This window comes from Simochromis diagramma, unplaced genomic scaffold (genome assembly GCF_900408965.1).
Source record: "Simochromis diagramma unplaced genomic scaffold, fSimDia1.1 OVJJ01000482.1, whole genome shotgun sequence".
Lineage (NCBI taxonomy): Eukaryota > Metazoa > Chordata > Actinopteri > Cichliformes > Cichlidae > Simochromis > Simochromis diagramma.
In genome coordinates this window covers 58,542-78,991 of record NW_024387303.1, presented here as the reverse complement: position 1 = coordinate 78,991, position 20,450 = coordinate 58,542, and the positions used below count along the sequence as shown (strand labels likewise).

Below are 20,450 nucleotides of genomic sequence, written 5' to 3'. Positions count from 1 at the left end.
CCCTTGTCATTTTATTTCAGTGGCTTATCTATTCCTCCTTTGGCCAGCCTATACCCACCGCGGGTACCTGATCACGGGCAGGGCGTAGGTGTTGATGGCCCGGACTTGTTCTTACCATTCAGCTGACTCCTCAGGACTTGCCTGACCCCTCTGCAGGGACTTGGTGGTTGCAGCCTTTCTAGCGGCCTCTCTCAGGTTCCATTTGCCTGCAGGGATCCCCAGGTACTTGTAAACGTCCTCTATGCTGCAATGTTCTTCTGGTAGTTCAATCCCTCAGTTCTGACACCTTCCCTCTCTTTGTTACCATCCGACTACACTTCTCCAGTCCAGAACGACAAATGCCTTCATTCTTATATCTGGAGTTTGGATCATGAATCGATGTCACGTTCACTCTTGGCATACAGCTTGATGTCATCCATATACAGGAGGTGGCTGACAACTGCTCCGTTCCTAGTCGGTATCCGTAGCCAGTCTTGTTAATGATCTCATGAGGGGGTTCAGGCCTATGCAGAAGAGCAGTGGGGACAGAGCATCTCCTTGGTAGATCCCGCACTTGATGGTGACTTGTGCTATGGGCTTGGAGTTGGCCTCTAGTGTTGTACGCCACATCCCCATGGAGTTCCTGATATGAGGCTCTTAGGGTCCATTGATCTTGTACAATTCTAGGCATTCTAGTATCCAGCTGTGGGGCATTGAGTCAAGGCCTTCTTGTAATCAATCCAGGCATTGCAGCGTTGGTCAGTCTGGTCTTGCAGTCTCGGCTGACTGTTCTGGCTCCAGCAGCTGGTGTTTTTGCGCCTCTGGTATTCTTGCAATCCTTTCGTCTGTGCCCACTCATGTATTGACCCATGTGCCTGTTCATCTAGCCGATATGATGCCTGACAGGAGCTTCCATGTAGTACTGAGGCAGGTTATTGGTCGGTAGTTTGGAGGGGACCGGTCCCTTCTTGGGGTCCGTGGGTCAGGAACGTCAAAGACAAGAAAGCTCCTTACCATGCATGGAGGGTTTCACCCCAAGTCCAGCACCCCTGAGGCTGTACGCTAAGCGGAAGGAAGGGGGCCGGGGACTGGTGAGTGTCAGCACCACAGTCCAGGATGAGACAACGAACATCCAAGAATACATTGGGAAGATGGCCCCAACTGACCGAGTGCTCAGTGAATACCTCAGGCAGCAGAAACCCAAGAAAGAGGAGGGAGACGAGGAACCATCATGGAAGGACAGGGCCCCTGCACGGTATGTACCACCGGCAGATAGAGGAGGTGGCTGATATCCAGAAATCCTACCAGTGGCTGGACAAAGCTGGACTGAAAGACAGCACAGAGGCACTAATCATGGCAGCACAAGAACAAGCTCTGAGTACAAGAGCCATAGAGGCTGGGGTCTATCACACCAGGCAAGACCCCAGGTGCAGGCTGTGTAAAGATGCCCCAGAGACAATCCAGCACATAACAGCAGGGTGCAAGATGCTAGCAGGCAAGGCATACATGGAACGCCATAACCAAGTGGCCGGCATAGTGTACAGGAACATCTGTGCCGAGTATAACCTGGAAGTCCCGAGGTCAAAATGGGAGATGCCCCCAAGGGTGGTGGAGAATGACCGAGCTAAGATCCTGTGGGACTTCCAGATACAGACGGACAAAATGGTGGTGGCTAACCAACCGGACATAGTGGTGGTAGACAAACAGAAGAAGACGGCCGTAGTGATCGATGTAGCGGTTCCGAATGACAGCAATATCAGGAAGAAGGAACACGAGAAGCTGGAGAAATACCAAGGGCTCAGAGAAGAGCTCGAGAGGATGTGGAGGGTGAAGGTAACGGTGGTCCCCGTGGTAATCGGAGCACTAGGTGCGGTGACTCCCAAGCTAGGCGAGTGGCTCCAGCAGATCCCGGGAATAACATCGGAGATCTCTGTCCAGAAGAGCGCAGTCCTGGGAACAGCTAAGATACTGCGCAGGACCCTCAAGCTCCCAGGCCTCTGGTAGAGGACCCGAGCTTGAAGGATAAACCGCCCGCAGGGGCGTGCTGGGTGTTTTTTTATATATATATATATAATATGACATTTTTACAAAGATCAGAGATGCCTTCTAGTATCCCTCTACCGATGGACTATCGGGCACGTCCTCAGCAGCTGCATCACTGTCTGGTGTGGTAGCTGCACCATATCGGATCACAATATCCTACAACGGATAGTGAGAACAGCTGAGAAGATCATTGGAGTCTCTCTTCCCTCCACCACAGACACTTATTGCACCCACTGCATCTGTGAAGCCACCAGCGTTGTGGAGGACCCCACACACCCCTCAGACACACTTCACCCTGCTGCCTTCTGGCAAGAGGTACCGGAGCACTCGGGCCCTCACTGCCAGACTGAGGAACAGTTTCTTCCTCCAAACTGTCAGACTCCTGAACACTCAGTGACTGGCCTGACACACACACACACACACACACACACCTCATATACACACATACACACCTTCATACACCAAGTGACTCTTTGCACAATCAAAGCTTTATTCGCCACATGCAGGTTGCCCTGCAGTGAAGAAGGTGGCGCCGGTGAGGTCGGCTGCCGTCACGACTGCTCCGACCACTTTTTCTTTGTCTTTGTTTTTTAAGTTAGTTTTCAGCGTTTCTAAATCGTTTCTAAATTTCTAGCATCCTGCTCGCCAACGTCCAGTCACTGGAGAACAAGCTTGACGACCTCAGGGCCAGGGTAAAGTTCCAGAGAGACATTCGGGACTGCAATCTCCTCTGCTTCACCGAGACATGGCTGAACCCAGCGGTGCCGGACCACGCCATCCAGCTGGCCGAGTTCTTCTCGGTTCACCGCATGGACAGGACACGGGACTCGGGGAAGTCAAGGGGAGGCGGCGTGTGTTTAATGGTGAACAACAACTGGTGCAACAGTGCGAACGTTGTTCCTCTCACACGCTCCTGCACACAAAATCTGGAACTACTGTCCATCATGTGTCATCCTTTTTATCTACCTCGGGAATTTACATCGGTCATTGTAAGTGCCGTTTATATTCCACCACAAGCGGACACGGTCACCGCCTTATGCGAGCTGCATGAGGCACTCACACAGCACCAGACACAACACCGGGACGCTGCGCTTATTGTGACGGGGGACTTTAATAGCGCCAACCTCAAACGCGCAGCGCCGAACTTTTATCAACACATCTCCTGCCCCACCAGAGGTGAAAGGACACTGGACCACTGCTACACTATGGTCAAGGACGGCTACAAGGCACAATCCCGCCCTCCTTTTGGCAAATCTGATCACGCCGCCATCTTCCTCATCCCAAAATACAAACAAAGGCTGAAACAGGAAGTTCCGGTTCAGAGGAAGGTCGCGTGCTGGACGGATCAATCGGTGGCCGCGTTACAGGACGCACTCGATGACGCAGACTGGGGCATGTTCAGAAACAGCTCCGATGATGATGTCAACGTGTTTACGGAAGCGGTTGTGGGATTCATCGGGAAACTAGCGGATGATACCGTGGAGACAAAGACTATCACAACGTTTCCCAACCAGAAGCCGTGGGTGGATAAAACCATCCGCGACGCTCTGAGATCCCGCACCGCTGCCTACAACACGGGACTCACGACGGGGGACATGGACCCGTACAAAGCCGCATCATATAACGTGCGGAGGGCGGTGAAAGAGGCGAAGCAGCGCTACGGGAGGAAACTAGAGTCACAACTCCAACAGAGTGACTCTAGGAGCCTGTGGCGGGGACTAAGGACAATAACGGACTATAAAGCACCAACAACCGGTATGACGAACGCGGCCGTGACTCTGGCAGACGAGCTGAACACTTTCTATGCTCGCTTCGAGGCTGCAGCTAAGGTCTCCAACAATGCTAGTGGTAGCGGCGCTAACGGCTGCAGACAGGAAGATACTGCCAGCACCGGAAACGTGCTCGTCATCTCCGAGCATGAAGTAAGGAGAGCCTTCAAGAGAGTGAACACCAGGAAAGCAGCAGGCCCAGACGGCATCCCAGGTCGTATCCTAAGAGACTGCGCATACCAGCTAGCTCCTGTGTTCACTGAGATATTCAACATCTCTTTATCTCAGTCGGTGATCCCCACATGCTTCAAAGAGTCCATCATTGTTCCTGTCCCGAAGAAACCCCACCCTGCTTCTCTCAATGACTATCGCCCTGTAGCCCTCACCTCAGTAGTGATGAAGTGCTTTGAACGCCTGGTCAGAGACTTCATCATTTCTTCACTACCAGACACACTGGACCCACTACAGTTCGCTTACCGTCCAAATCGTTCCACAGACGATGCCATCTCTCATCTCCTCCACACATCAGTCACTCACTTGGACACTAGAAGGGGGAATTATGTTAAAATGCTCTTCATAGACTACAGCTCTGCATTTAACACCATAATTCCCTCCACACTCACCACCAAGCTGGAGCATCTGGGACTCAGCTCATCTATGTGTCTGTGGATCTCCAACTTCCTAACTGGCAGACCACAGGCAGTAAGGATGGGCGGACATGTCTCAGCCTCCACCACTCTCAGCACTGGAGCCCCCCAGGGGTGTGTTCTGAGCCCCCTGCTGTACTCTTTGTACACATATGACTGTGTGGCCACTACCAGCTCCACCACCATCATCAAGTTTGCTGACGACACCGTCGTGGTGGGCCTGATCTCTGATAACAACGAGACGGCCTACCTGAAGGAGATTAGGAATCTGGAGAACTGGTGCCAGAGGAACAACCTCCTTCTAAACGTCAGTAAGACAAAGGAGCTGATAGTGGACTTCAGCACTAAACAGGAGAGGAACTACCAGACCCGTGTCATCAACGAGTGCCCAGTGGAGAGAGTGGACAGCTTCAAATACCTCGGAGTTCACATCACGCAGGACCTGTCATGGTCCTGTCACATCAACACCGTGGTGAAAAAGGCCCGTCAGCGTCTCTACCACCTCAGACGCTTGAGAGACTTCCAACTGCCCTCCAAGGTGCTCAGGAACTTTTACTCGTGCACCATAGAGAGCATCCTGACGGGAAACATCTTAACCTGGTTCGGGAACAGCACCATGCAGGACAGACGAGCTCTACAGAGGGTTGTGCGGTCAGCTGAGCGCACCATCCGCTCCGAGCTCCCTGACCTGCACTCAATCTACAGCAGGCGGTGCTGGACCAAGGCCAGGAAGATTGTGAAGGACCTCAGCCATCCCAACAACAGACTGTTCTCTCTGTTGAGGTCAGGAAAGCGATTCCGCTCCCTGAAGACCAACACAGAGAGACTGAGGAGGAGCTTCTTCCCGCAGGCAATACGGTCTCTCAATCACACCACCACACAGTACTGACCCACACATACAGTTCTTACACACACTGGACATTCTGGACATTGTTTTCACTTCATTACTTAAATCACGCTGCTGTTATTGTGTATATGCTGCTGTTATTGTGTATATATTTATTTATATTTCTTCATACATTCTTATATAGTTCTATATTGTGTATTTTGTTGTACAGTTATTTTATTTTCAACTTTAATTTATATATTTTATCTTATTCTCCAAGTTAAATTTACCCTTCATTCTAATTTGTGTTGTACAGTTATTTCATTTTTAACCTTAATTTATATTTTATTCCTTCCTAGTTAAATTTACCCTTTTTAATTTTTCATATTTATTTCCTATCTTATTCATAGCCTTTTCCTTTTTTGTTTTCTTTAGGTCACGAGCAGTTGTCCAAGCATTTCACTACATATCGTACTGTGTATGACTGTGTACGTGACAAATAAAATTTGAATTTGAATTTGAATTTGAAATGGGATCCCCCCCCCCCGACCTTACACACACAACACAGACATCACATGGGGATACAGGTCAGAGATCGGTAGCATTACAGAAAAACACTGAAATGTACACTACAATGGGAAAGTACAAGAGCAAAAAAAGAGACCTCTACTCATGCTGGGCTCCTGGGAGGACAGCATGAGAAGAGGAAACAAAAAAACTCCTCTGCACAGAAAGCACATAAATGTCCACAGCACAACATTATGGAGCACGTGACAAGCCACAGGGTTGAGTAGGGGGTGAGGAGTAATCCGAAGCAAACACAGCAGCCATCCTGCCCTGCAGCTATTATTCCAGCGTGGGCCCAGACCTGCCGTGTTCTCCAGGAGGGAACAAGCATCGAAGCCGTTTGGAAAGGGAGGGGGGATGAGTGTGTGCATATCAGTGTTGATGTATGTGTGTGCATGTCCAGAGTTTAGCTGAGACAGTGTCCTTCACCCTATCAGGCTAAGTAAACAGTCTTCCAGCCAACCCAGGTGGCCTTGCATGGAATGGAAAGAACAGTCTAAACACAGTCGTTATCAGGGTGTTTTTGTTCAGCTCCAGCCTTGAGCCCACAGCTGGCGCTGAAGGGACAGCCGCATTATGATGGTGATTTTTCTTTTATGCGGACAACTCATGAGAATTTCAAAGCTGTTCTTTAACACTCCGACACTGGACTCTCAATCTCCCGTTGCAGAGCCGCGAGCTTCTCCATGATGTTATCAAACTTGCGCTCCGTGGTCTTGTCATTCTTGTGCTCAAAGAGCAGATTCTGAGAACTCATGACCGCAGTGAGCTGCTCCAAGATGTGATCCAACTTGCGCTCAGAGGTCTTATTCTGAGTATTCACGGCAGCCGTAAGATTCTCCAAGATCTTATCTGTGCTGCACTCAGTGAGCCCATTCTGAGAACTCACGCCTCGTCCCATCGTTTCAATCCCAGCGGCCAGCCTTGTGGGGGTTTGAACAGTAAGCCAGGGCCAAGCCAGCTCCAATCAGCAAGAACCCTGTTATCATGGTTTCGAATAGGTAGATATCTTAAGCATCTTCGATCGACAGTCCCACCAGGCACACGATTCTCCATTTCTGCCACCCATCCATCGTCCGGCAGGGAAAGTACCATCCAGACACTCAGTCTCTCCCGAGCCCAGACTTCTCATTGAGAAAAGGGTGTCAATGGCATTCAGGGACCAGTTGATCAAATCCATAATTCTCTTTTAGGTTTTAGAGAACAGACTGTGAGAGACTGTTCCAGGGAAAGTAATACAAAAAAACACGAGACTGGACAAGGACATAAGAGCTAAGCAGGGAAGATAAGAGAGAGGAGGAGAGGAGAAAAGTGCGACCGCCTTCGCCAAGAGCCAAACGAGAAACCATAGTCTTTTGCATGTTTCTTTAACACCGTTGTGTCTGCACTGTCTTGTGCCTGTATCCTTCTGTCTGGTGTTGCACTGTCTTGTGCCTGTATCCTTCTGTCTGGTGTTGCACTGTCTTTGTTTTTTTTGTTTGTTTGTTTTTTTTTTCAATTTTTTACATTTAAATAATATCACTCAGTCTTCCTATTTTCATCTTCATATTATTAACCGCCTTCGTCCTTCACTCACTCCAAACAGTACCGCCATATTTGTCAATGCTCTTGTCACATCTCTTTTAGATTACTGTAATTCTCTTCCCTGTGGTCTACCTCATAAATCCCTCCATAAATTGCACTTAGTTCAAAATTACAGCTGCTCGTATTGTATCCAGAAGTAGATCCACTGAACATATAACAGCTGTTTTTAAACAGCTCCATTGGTTTCCAGTTCCAGTTCACCTCTGTGCCAATTTCAAGATCCTGCTTCATACTTTCAAAGTGCTTCATAACCTCACTCCTCCATATTTATCTGATCTTGTCCATACATAGGGCTTTGGAGCAATCTCTTTGCATCCAGACGCAACCTGTCTCTATACGGTCCTTTTTCTCTTGAGCTGTTTTTAAAGCATGGTTGGTAGCAATCTTCCTTCCAACACAGTTTGTTTTGATACGTGCCCTTCAAATGTGGCGTCGTGCACCCACAATACATTGTGCCGTTACATCAATTCCAAAGCCCTATACTCACCCCCTCGTACACTCGGCTCTTTTTCAGCTTCCCTTCTGTCTGTTCCACCTGCTCGCCTGATGGGACTCAGAGCCTTTGGTAGACTTTGGATGCACTTCCACCAGATCTCCAGACCACAAACTGTTTCTTCACTTTTAAATTGCATTTTAAAACCATCTATTCAGAACTGCATTCCCTTCATTATGACTCTGTCTTAGTGCATTTTTACCATGCTTAGCTTTTATACTTTCATGCTTGTTTTTTTTCTCATTTAACTTGTGTTTTTATTTAGTTTTACTATATTTTAATATATTGTATTGTTGTTACTGTTATTGTACTATTGTAAGGTGACCTAGAGGGCCTTAAAGGCACCTAGAAATAAAATGTATCATTATTATTATTAGCATTACTCTTAATAATTTTTGCACATTGCACCTTATGTAGTCCTGTGCTTATTGTCTGTTATATGTAGCACCATATGGAGGAATTCGTTTCACTGTGTACTGTACCACAGCACAAGGTTGGAATGACAATAAAGCCACTTGATTTAGTTTGAGATTTAGTGGGTGTTAACCATTGGGTGCTTAGTTTATGTAAAATTGTAGTTTGTTGTTTTGGTTTATAAGCTTAAATTATGTGTGTGTTGTATATGAGTAGACTTGTATACAGTTAAATATGTATGGATTATATAATGTCAAAGTCTGAATACTGATTTGTAAATACTGGAATTTGAAAAGAGGGGGTAGGAACAGAAAAGGTGCAAACTTTATCCTACTCATTTTCTAGCATACACATTGTGTAGACATAGAGATAATCACGAAACTTGATGTTAAGGTTTTTCTTTTTTCTTGTTATTTCAGTTATATTTACGAAATAAACATTATTGTATTTATGCATCTATATATAGAAGTGGGAGTGGAGATACATGACCGGAAACATACAATAGTTAAACACAGAAGCAAAGCTGTGATGGGGACAGGGATTTTACTTTGTCCAGTGATGACAGAAATGACATTTTAGTGCCTCAGAGTTTATCTGAAGGTCACACCTATCACGCCTCAAACACACCAGCAGGTCAGCGGTCTGACCTTGTATCTGCTGGAGTTTGTCCTCCACTTGTCTCTTCATGTCCTCAGCTTCCATCATGATGTTCTTCAGTCGACCAGCAGCTTGACCCTTGACCTCCTGATTCTGTTGATTTTGCTTTAAAACCTCAAACTGCTTAGTGACATCACTAAGCTCCTGTTGGGCAGAAACAGTGTTCTGATTTTCATCTGAGACTTGAAACTGAAAACAGAGACTCAAAGTTGTGTGCAAAGTTTATCTTAAAGCCTCAAACACATATAAATGTGTCTGTTGGTGTTTTTACCGTCTCTGCATCAGTGGTCATGTTTAAAGCGCTCTCTGCCACCTCTCTGGCTTCTCTCGCTGTCTCTCTGTTCTCTTCAGTTTTGTCCTTCATAGCTTCAATCTCTTTCTGCAGGTCTTTGGTCTGAATCATGAGCCTCTCCTCGATGTTGTCCAGTGTATCTTCAGCCTGAAACAGAAAACAAACACGAGCACATCAGCATCAGGCTGAACAAACGTCTCAGAGGTCATATGTGAAATATTTTGGATGTTTTACATCTCGGATCCTGTCTTTGGTCTCATCTTTGTTTCTGCTCGCTCTCTCCAAGAGGTTGTTAGCTTTGGCCTGAGCTTTGTCTGCTTCATAAATATCCTGAATGATCTTCTTCACATCAGTGTTCTCCATCTGCTCCCTAAATACAATAAACAAAGATGATTAAGGTTCAGAACACGAAGAGGACAAATATGTGTTCCACCTATAAATCACTAATCAGAAGGACAGGAAGTAAAAACATCAGAGAGCAGTGACACTCAGACTCAGAAAGCTGATCCTGCTCCTGCTGCCGAAGATCCGAAGGACCAGTTCAGCACTGAAAGCATCTCACTATGCCTGAGAAAAACATCTAAAACACATGAAGAAAAATAATGTTTCATGCAGTCACAGATCAGCTGTGGATGTGTCCAAAACTCCTCAATGTTCGTCTGAAAGACTAAAAATGAAAAATGGCCTCTGATACTGTCTGAGGTCATCTTCACAGTCGCGGTATTATATTGTTCATGACATCATGAAGCTCCTGTTGGACAGCGTTGTAGTGAGAAGTTGTGTCCTTACCTTTTCCATATTGAAATGCTATAGATTCTTTCATTGATGACAAAAATGGGGGAAACACAAATGAGACAGAGCAAATTATCTAAAATCAAAAGAGTAAACATGGACGTATCTGTGGTAAAGTCTTAACTAGGGATGGGTACCAGTATCCGGTGCCATTATGGCACTGACATAAACGGTAGTAACCAGACCGAAAAGCAGCGCACATTTCGGTGCTTTTTTTTTCTTGAGATGTCATACACTTTGGATTCTAGCCAATCATTTTACCTTTCCAAGGATAGTAGGCGGGTCCAGGTGCGTACGGTCTTTGATTGCAGAGCTACAGATTAAAAATGCCCAAGGCGAAGCAGTCAAAAGTCTGGCTGTACTTCACAGCAAAAGATGCAAACTCAGCAGCCTGCAACAAGTGCTTTAAGCTGATACTGTGATACTGTGCAAAGGAGGTAACACCTCGAATCTGATGAAACACCTGGCGGCGTATAGCATTTTTTTAAAAGCTGAGAAATGCACCGTATTTGATAGCTTGCTGCGAGACCTCACACCGAGCACAACTACTGCGGGTGGGTTGCCTGTTATCGGACCCGGAGTTAGCAACATCCCCCAAGAACCCGAAGAGGAGAGTCCTGGCCCCTAGCCCTACCAGTGTAGCAGAAATGATGACGGATGATGATGCAGCAGCAGCCGTTCTTCTCTGGGTGAGTAGCTTAATGTTGTTCGTGTGTAATTTACGTTGAGTAGGCTAACCACGTTATTACATTAATGCACGTAAGGTGAACCAGCAAACACCGTCGTAGTTACATGCGGCTGTCTTCTTGTTTGATAGAGTGATACCATATATGCCCTATAGCTGCAAAAAAGGCTAACCTGGTTATCATTTTGCAGAAAAAAAGAGACTGCTAAAAATAATAACATAAGAGATTTTTGGACAAAGTTTGTGTTCTCCATTCTTTAAGCACCGGTTCGAGCACCGTTTAAGCACCGGCACCATTTCAAAAGTACTGGTTTGGCACCGGTATTGGATAAAACCTAAACGATACCCATCCCTAGTCTTAACATGGGGATGACTCCCTGCTGGAGCCTCTGCTGGATGTCAGTGGGACTGCAGCTGATGGTGGTTTTAGGGCAGGGGTGGGCAACTCCAGGCCTCAAGGGCTGGTGTCCTGGAGGTTTTAGATAGCACCCGGGGTCAGCACACCTGAATCACATGATTAGTTCATTACCAGGCCTCTGGAGAAGTTCAAGACATGTTGAGGAGGTTGTTAGTGCTTAGAAACATATAATCATATATGCTGAGAGGTATATAATCGATTGCATAATGATATAATGTCTGATCCTCAGTAGTCTGCAAAGACTCTATGTGCGTTCCAGAATGCTCTGGCATACCACACGTCCTAAGGTCATGATAGAGGTCTTACCTTCTCTTTCTGATATATAGTATAGGAGGACACCTACTTTGTATCTGTTTGAGTATAAGAGCCCTTTGTTTAGGCGGACCGCATGCCTGGTTGATATGTTATATGTTAATGAGACTATGCATATTCATGTAACCACAATAAAGAGCAGACTACAGAGGGGCTGACATATAGTGACTGGCGTTTGAGTGGCAGGAACAGCGCTCATCCCGGTCACCTCCCTCATGCACGAGATCACACAAATAGCTCTGGTGTCTGGTGTGTTGTTTTTGCCATTGTAGTGCATTGTCTCGGTTGTTGTAGCAATAGGTTTGTGCCTAGTTAAAGCTATCAGAGGTCATTTAGCCATTTAAATCAGCTGACATTTCTAAAACCTGCAGGACACTGGCCATTGAGGCCTGGAGCACCCCCACCCCTGTTTTAGGCTCAAGGTTGTATTTCATTTATAGTTTCTAGTTTAAAGTTTTTGGTTTGAATTAAACTTTTATGTCATTTGTATGCTCTCAGCACTGACTTGAGTTCCAAAGCTTCCTGCTGCAGGTCTATGGCTGCCTTGGCTTGCTTGTCCAGGTTCTTTAAGTCCTCCAGGAATCTGGTGGCATTTTTCAACAAAATATTGACGTTATTGATCATGGACTGGATGTTAGCAGGTGACTGTGGGAGCTCGATTCTCAAAACTGCTTGTGCCATTTTCTCAGTGTCCTTTGGAGGAACCATGTCATCTGTCAGGGAGGAAATGTGAAGAGCAGTGAAAAGGTTTCCTGCAGAGAAACATTACATACTCACATACAGCAGCATCACAACAGCACCAACGTTCTCTGTAAAGCCACGCTCTCTCTCTCTGACTTCAAAGGATCCATCCTGTACTTTGCTACCATCTGGTGGGTACTGGTTCAAAATGGACATGAAACACTACATGTATAAAGCCTAATTTACACCATTCACAGAGAGTTGGGGAATGGCTGCAATCACAGCATTGTAAGATGGCGACAGATGTACCCTTAGGCCCCCTCCTCGATTCAGAGATGGTCTTTCCCTTTTCACGTAAATGGCCTCCTTGACTCCGCCCTCAAACCAGCATTCCTCCCTGTCCAGGATGTGTACATCTTCATCCTTGAAAGAGTGTCCACTGGCCTGTAGGTGTAAATAGACTGCAGAGTCCTGGCCTGGCGAGGTAGCTCTTCTGTGTTTTGCCATCCGCTTCGCCAAAGGTTGTTTGGTTTCCCCGATGTATAAATCCTGGCAATCCTCCTGCACTTAACAGCGTACACTATGTTACTCTGTTTGTGTCGGGGGACCCGATCTTTGGGGTGGACCAATTTTTAAAAGCCAAAGAGACCCAGTGTTTAGAAAAAAATGCGTCTCAACTGCTCCGATACTCCTGTCACGTACGGGATCACTACTACAGGTTTTCACTTAGACAGCAGGTGTCCTTCTCTCCTGGATCAGCTGGAGCTTTGTTTAGGTGCCTTCCCAGGTTTGACAAAAGTCCACCTGGGATAACGACATTTACTCAGGGCCTTCTTCATGTGATGTTCGTCTGCTTCCCTGGCCACTGTGTCAGTGGGGATGGTGTTAGCTCTGTGCTGTAGCGTCCTAATGACACCCAGTTTGTGCTCCAGTGGATGATGAGAGTCAAGCCTTAAGTGGCCTGTATTTGTATAGCGCTTTACTAGTTCCTAAGGACTCCAAAGCGCTTTACACATCCTGTCACCCACCCATTCACACACACATTCACACACTGGTGATGGCAGCTACATTGTAGCCACAGCCACCCTGGGGCGCACTGACAGAGGCGAGGCTGCCGGACACTGGCGCCACCGGGCCCTCTGACCAGACTAAATACTTATCCATATGCGTAGGTTTACGGTACACGTCAGCTTTTAGATGTCCCCCATTACTGATGGAAATCTCACAGTCTAAGAAGGCTAACCTGCAATTATTTCATATCCTCCCTGGTGAATTTGATGTGTCGGTCCACCGAGTTAATGTGATCCGTAAAATGTGGTATGTCCTGAGATTTGATTTTCACCCAGGTGTCATCCACAAATCTGAACCAATGGCTTGGTGGTGTTCCAGGGTAGGATAGCAAAGCCCTCTTTTCCACTTCTTCCATGTACAAATTGGCCACGATGGGTGAAACTGGGGAGCCCATGGCACACCCGTGATTGCGGTGCCATGCAGAGGAGGCGGGCGCACCTGCACGGCATCCGCAATCACGCCCCGCCGAATTGAATATTGTACTGGGTCCTGTGGTTGGCGTTGTTGTTGTGATAATGTTGAGCGGGCAGCAGTAGAGCTGCAGCTCTGTGAGTATTGTGGACAGCAACCGTCAAAGCATTAATAAAAAGTATCAAAATGCCACTGGGTCTGCCGTGTATGTTTACACATATAGTTAGGGCTGGATCAGGTGAATCTACCCATGACCCTCTTAATGAACAACCCCCACTACAGTTTAAATACATGGGATGATCCATCAATTAATTTTAGACCTGGTGAAGCCTCTTGGATGAAATATGTTCACAAACTTAAAGATGTCCAGTTGTTTTCTTTCCAAACTCCTTAGGCTTCCGTGACCTGACTAAGGACCTACACTGAGACTTATCATTTAGTTCTATTTGTCTACTATTTATATTTTATTCTGGCAGAGTTGGTGTGCAGCACCCACAATTTTGTTGTACAAGTACAACAACAATAAAGGGCTATTCTATTCTATTCTATTCTGGCTCTACAGGACCTCCACATCTGTCCTTTTATGTGGCTTATAAATGATCTGAATTACTGTCTCTTAAATCTGTTGATTTGATGATGATCCATGTCTCACTGAGGAAAGTGAGATGATCTGATGATCATTGCAGGCTGAGAAAGAACACACTGTACATGATTGCTCTACAACTTTAAACAATAAGTTAATGAATGTGGAGTGAGCACTGACCCATCAGGTAGTCTTTGACTTGCTGAATAAGCTCTCTGATTTTGTTTTTCTCTCTCACACACGAGTTTGTATTGTTGTTGATCTGGTCCTGCAGATCTCTGGCCCAGTTTTTGGCATCCCAAGTCATCTCATTGGCATTATTGATCTGACAAAAGAAATCACCTTTTAAAAGATTTAGTTTGTGGAGAGGGATGTGAAATATTACACTATGGTAATTGGTCTACATGTAAGTTTATAATGCTACAACACTAGCATCTGCAAAATTAAAAACATCTTTGTGAGGAAGAAAAGAAAGTGTGATTTGAGTCATCAAATTGAAAATAACATTTCTGTTTGTTCATCCAAAAAAGTAAAACAGGAAGAGCTCTACTGTTCTGTCGATCACACACAAATATCAAAGAAATGTAGATGCAAAACTCACTGGTCTCGTCAAATGACACCACAACACACCACCAACACACTTCCAAACCAATGTGGTGCGTAAGAAGCCTGCAGGTTTAACCTGTGTTTAACCCTCACCCACTCCCATAGAGATTACAGCATTCACCAGTGTTTCCAGTATAGACCTGCCTTGTTCTTGGTGTCCTGCAGTCTGGAAGGCAAATTCACGAGCTGGTCTTTCAGCTTCTCTGCAGTCTTTGAAGCATCCTCACTGACAGGAACAGCTCCTTTACAGTTTAGACTTCCGCACTTCCTCTTCCCCAGATCACGCCCACAAAGAGCTCCAGTACACCCTGAACAGTCCTCCAAACCTGGATCGCCACAGACCTTTATCGCATCACAACAAATGGCTTAAACAGTATTCACATTTACCCAGCGGTCAGTGTTGATTTGATTATATGGAATCAATGATTTTCACAGCAGCATTGAGACAACAGGACAATCAGCTATTCATTTAATCCTGCAGCTACTCATGTGATATATTAGTCATATAACCTTACAGTTCAATGTTTACATTGTAGGGTTTTTGGTTTGTTTGTTTGTTGACAAACTGCATCTGGTTGTTCTAGATTGGTCATTTTCCAACAAAGAACAATTTCCATGTTTACATCATCTTATCTTGACTTAATGAAAGGTAGGTTTGGTGTTGGTGATGTCTTGCCTAACATCATTGGGTCAAACGAAATTCATAGGTTTGTTCTTTGTAGGAAATGTGCCAGTGGTTTTCAGGTGTACCTGTGTGAACTGACGGTACTGGCTAAAACAGGTGTAGTTTGCTCAAGGCAAGGAGACGCTCGACATTTTGTCTAAGTGTTCGGGTTTTCTAATGGAGAGTGCTGTAAACTAAACATGTCTGCTGAGTTTGGCATCAACTCTGATCTGCTGAACTGTGATTGTGATTTAAGTACCTTGAGACAACAGCTTTAAGGTTTGGTGCTATGTAAATAAACCTGAATTGAACTGCATTTAAATCATTGGCTAAAAATTTATTGAATTTATTGATCACCATGCCCTCCAGTTTTATAGGAGCTGAGTTGCTCCCAGTCAGTGACCTCACCACAGGTTCAAACTCAAACCTCTTTGGTAAAGATAAAGATATCTTTATCTCTATCTTTTGGTAAAGATAGTCACCTTCTGTTTGAGCTGAACCACACTCAGCTCTGTGACCTTCTTCTTCAGCAGTGCAAGGTCTCCTGTATTGCACATGCTCAGTTTGTGTTTGACTTCCTGTCTGGTGTCCATGGAGTCCTCTACAGCTTTGCTGACATTTCCCACCCTCTCATCCTCCAACATGAAGAATCTGTAAAGCGTCTGGATCTCATCCAACAGCTCTACAACAGGTTCAGATGAGACACGCGCTAAGCAGAGAAAGTGAAATCATGAAACATGAAATCTGCTCTGTGATGAAAACAAAGGTTTATGTTTAAAAAGATGAATTCATTGCCTGACAAATAGATCTGCTCTGTTTTTAACTGAACCATGAAAGCAGTTTCTGAGAATATTTATGTTTCTTCACTTTCTGTTAGAGATAAGTGAACATTTTTAGGTATTTAGCTTCACATTAAGACCATGCATGTCCTGATCTTTAATTTAAATGTGGAGTCTTCAAAAACTCAGAAAAGGATCATGTGTAGTTTATCTAAAGATGTTTAAAATCCTCTGATGTGACCAGAACGGAAGTGGTTTTAAAAACAAAACATATAAAAAAAGGAATCTTTGTACCTTTTCGTTGGTCATTTACGTTATCAGTTGGCACACTGGTGAGTTTCTTCTTAAGGTTCATGATTTCTAGATGAATGTCGTCAATTTCAGTGTTGAAGAGGGGAGACATGTCAATCAGGATCACATTTGTGTCGATGGCATCTTTCACCTTCCTGTGAGATAAATACACTCTGATTATTCCGCATAAGCTAAATCTTCCTGAGCGCTCTTTGATTGTACAGTATTGTGAAAAAGTCTTGAGTCAACCTCATTTCTTTATATTTTGCTAAGTTAAAGGCAAATATGTGACTATTTATTGAAACATGCAGCCATAAATTGAAATAGATAAAAACAGACTGCACAATTCTAACAAACTTGAACGTCAGTATTTGGCAGAGGTGTGGACTCGAGTCAGACTTGAGTCATTAATTTTATGACTTTAGATTTGACTTGAAAAAATGTTCTAAGACTTGTGACTTGACTTGGACTTTTACACCAATGACCTGGGACTTGAATTGGACTTGAACCGGTTTACTTGAGAAGACTTGATATTTCACCCCAAATATAAAATTTAACATGCATATTATATAGAGATTGAAAATGTGACGTCACTCAGGGGTAAAACCGCAAAGGATTCTGGGAACTCGTGGCAAGCGGTACTAGCGCACCCAGGCTTTCAATTGAAATCAGTCACACAGCGATAAAAAGAAACACAAAAAATAGCAAGAAACTGTTGTATTATTAACTGCAATAGCCGGTCGCATGACAGCCACGGGAAGCCGACGGGTAAAGAGATTGGTTGTTATTGGATTACGTCGTTGAAGAGAAATTGTTCGAGCCATGTTTCCGAAGTAACAAAGAGGCGACGGATGGCCTGGATTGCGGCCATTCAAAGACCAAATATAACGTCCCAGAACACTCCAGCTCACATGTTAGTCTGCTCCAAGCATTTCCACAAAGGTCAGTCTGCTGTTGTAGTTAATGCGTCATTTTCATAACATAATTGGTGATATAGGTTACAAGCAAGTCTGGCGCTGAACAGAAATTGTCGCGCTATGCTTCTTTGTTTATTGTGCAGAAATAGTGAATTGTCCTGACACAATATTGCGTTTCGCTTCTGTTATTATGGTACACTGACAAAAACATATACTTTTATTCACAGGATAAAACAGTTGTTTTGTATCACTAATTGCCCAGTGCGATTACAGCATACAATATTATTGTCACTGCTACATTTCTGTAATGCGAACCAGAAATTATTTCCACTACTAATTAATTACCGTTGAGCTCAAAGGTCCTATTAATAAACGGTTAACGAATGTGTATTTATGACGACGATTTGTGAGACTGGTAAACTTATGATAAGTACGATGGTCTTTCATTCTACACGGTGCATTTCAAAGTCCTGTACCCATCCGTCGGTAAACTGTACCTGGGCTTGTTGCAGTGACCTGAAGTTACTAAACTTTATGAGTGTATGCACTCACTCCAAGAACCGTATGATTATAAATATGCATATAAATATGCTACAATGAGATAGCTGACTTCATCTAACCAGCAAATGTTGTCCAGGTTACGTTGGTGATGCAGTTTTTTTTAATGTGTATGATATTTTTGTCATGGGATTTTAAAGCCGGTCCTACAACCGCATCCAAGAATAACATGCAGCTTATCTCAGAACTGTCGGTGAAAATTATTCTTGGAGCTAAATTTAATTGAGCTGCATTTTAAAGAGGTGCAATTTCACAATTTGTGTGTATTTTCTAAGTTCACTATTTTGTCATGTGTTGAGAAAAACACAGATTTAAAAATTACATGGTCTAATATTTACATTTAGCATATAACGGCAACATGCTTTTTTAGTTTTTTTTTTTAAAGACTCAAAAGGACTTGAAATTCAAAATTTCAGACTTGTGACTTTACTCGGACTTTTACACCAGTGACTTGAAACTCGACTCTGACTTGCCTGACATTACTTGAGACTTGACTTGAGACTTGAGGATAAAGACTTGAGACTTACTTGAGACTTGCAAAACAATGACTTGGTACAACCTCTGGTATTTGGTATGATCACCTTCATTCTTCAGCACAGATTGAGCTCTCTGAGGTAGCTTTCTGTAATTTGTTTTAGTCCACAGAAAGAGTTCTCCACGCTTCTTGAAGGACATTCAAAGTGCTTCTTTGGATGATGATCCCACACTGCTTAAATATTGTTGATGTGCAGGCTATGGGGAAGCAACTCCATGTCTAACAGTATTCTGTTGTGTGTTTTGGTATTACATGGTTTTGTATGGTGGATCAAACCTGATGGTACCTTTCTGCATTCATCAGTTTTATCAAAGATCTTAATGCTGACCACCTCCTTTAAATTTGTCAGTCCGTCAGATTTTAGTTTAATACATTTTTTGGCATTTCTTAAGGACATGACGTTTTAGACACTGTTCATCTGAAATGTTCAAATTTTTTAGGCCTGGCACTTCAGATATATATCAAATTTCCTTCCTCTGAATCTGGTCAGGTACAAGAACTGGACTGAAAATGAGTAAAAAAGCAGCCTATGTCCAAAGAAAAACTTTGAAAGACCTTCAGAAACTATGCTCAAAAACACTTTACAAAATTACAGGAAAGTCTGGCTCCTTGGAAGCAAAATATAAAGAAATGAGGGATGACTCAAGAGTTTTCCAGTATACTGTATATTTTTACATTTAGCATTAGTGGAGTTCCTTTTAAGTTCATCCACTCATGACTTACCTAACCTTCAAAGACATTTTCTCCAGTTTCTCCACGCTTGGTGGGGAGATTACTCTCAGGTTGGCCAGGCTGTCCAGCATAGAGTGCATGTTAATCATCTCCTGCAGGTGCTGGTTATCTGTGGGCTGTACATTGTTATGAGGGATAAGGGTCCTCATTTTCTGGGCAGCTCGCTGGACATCAGTGACAATTTGAGTCCAGAGTGCATTGCAGGGATGGCACGGTTCACAGGCTGAGAATAATGTATTGAAGCCGGGCGTGCACTCATCACAGAATACACCGCTTACACCTGCCCGACAGATGCACTTGCCAGTCTCAGGGTCACGTGATGGTTGTTTGGTTCCCTCCAGGTTGCAGTCACAAGCTGAAAACAAGATAAAACATGGTGTCTTCGCATGAAAACAAGGGGGATTTAGAAAAGGTTAAAGTAGGACCTGCGCTGCTGCTACTTAAAATACACTTTCCCCCAATAAACTGTAAACTCAATAAATCAGTGTGTCTATGCCTTAAAAGTAGAACGGGAGGCAGAGCCTTCAGTTTTCAGGCCCCTCTTCTGTGGAACCAGCTTCCAGTTTGGATTCAGGAGACAGACACTATCTCTACTTTCAAGATTAGGCTTCAAACTTTCCTTTGTTCTAAAGCATATAGATAGGGTTGGATCAGTTGTCTAGGCTGCTGGGGGATTCTCAGGATGCACCGATGTATTTATACACCTGTCTGCATTTAATTATTAGTTAATATTAATCTCTGGTTCTCTTCCACACCCTGTCTTTGACATGCGCTCTTCCTGGAACAGTGCAAAGTTTCCAAATAAGACAGAAGTGGTAGATGTGGATGTTGTGTTTTGAGTGCAGCTATTACAGTGACCATATAAGAATATCCCCATCCTGCGACATCAAGCAGATCAAAGAGTATAAAAAGTGTGATAAAATGAGTGTTCAGAACAGTCCACACCCTTTTTTTTGGTTTTTGGTTCACTGCCCTCAATATTTGAAACTTTGGAACTATTTATATGAATGTCTGTGAAGGTTCTCAGTCATCCAGGTCATCGTAGTCAAAGGAGCTTGCAAAGAAAAGAGTCTGGACTTCTTTAAGTTACTTGAAGACGTTTCACCTCTCATCCGAGAAGCTTCTTCAGTTCTAAGGTCAAATG

The 20,450-nt window shown here is 44.4% G+C and overlaps 1 protein-coding gene across 5 annotated transcripts in view; it reads right to left on the bottom strand.

The window, feature by feature from the left end:
• lamb4 (laminin, beta 4) overlaps positions 1-20,450 on the bottom strand; it is a 117,020-nt gene that overhangs the window by 38,035 nt on the left and 58,535 nt on the right. For 3 of the 5 annotated variants that reach the window (XM_040004125.1, XM_040004126.1, XM_040004128.1), the window contains 9 exons: positions 19,298-19,661; positions 16,568-16,719; positions 15,977-16,203; positions 14,975-15,172; positions 14,405-14,549; positions 11,984-12,191; positions 9,506-9,641; positions 9,251-9,418; positions 8,970-9,123 (listed from right to left, as the gene is read on the bottom strand). In XM_040004125.1, coding sequence (XP_039860059.1) covers positions 8,970-9,123; positions 9,251-9,418; positions 9,506-9,641; positions 11,984-12,191; positions 14,405-14,549; positions 14,975-15,172; positions 15,977-16,203; positions 16,568-16,719; positions 19,298-19,661 — 1,752 coding nt within the window. Of the gene's footprint in view, positions 1-8,969; positions 9,124-9,250; positions 9,419-9,505; positions 9,642-11,983; positions 12,192-14,404; positions 14,550-14,974; positions 15,173-15,976; positions 16,204-16,567; positions 16,720-19,297; positions 19,662-20,450 lie in introns of those variants that run through there. The other 2 variants (XM_040004127.1, XR_005691996.1) reach the window with 2 other exon arrangements.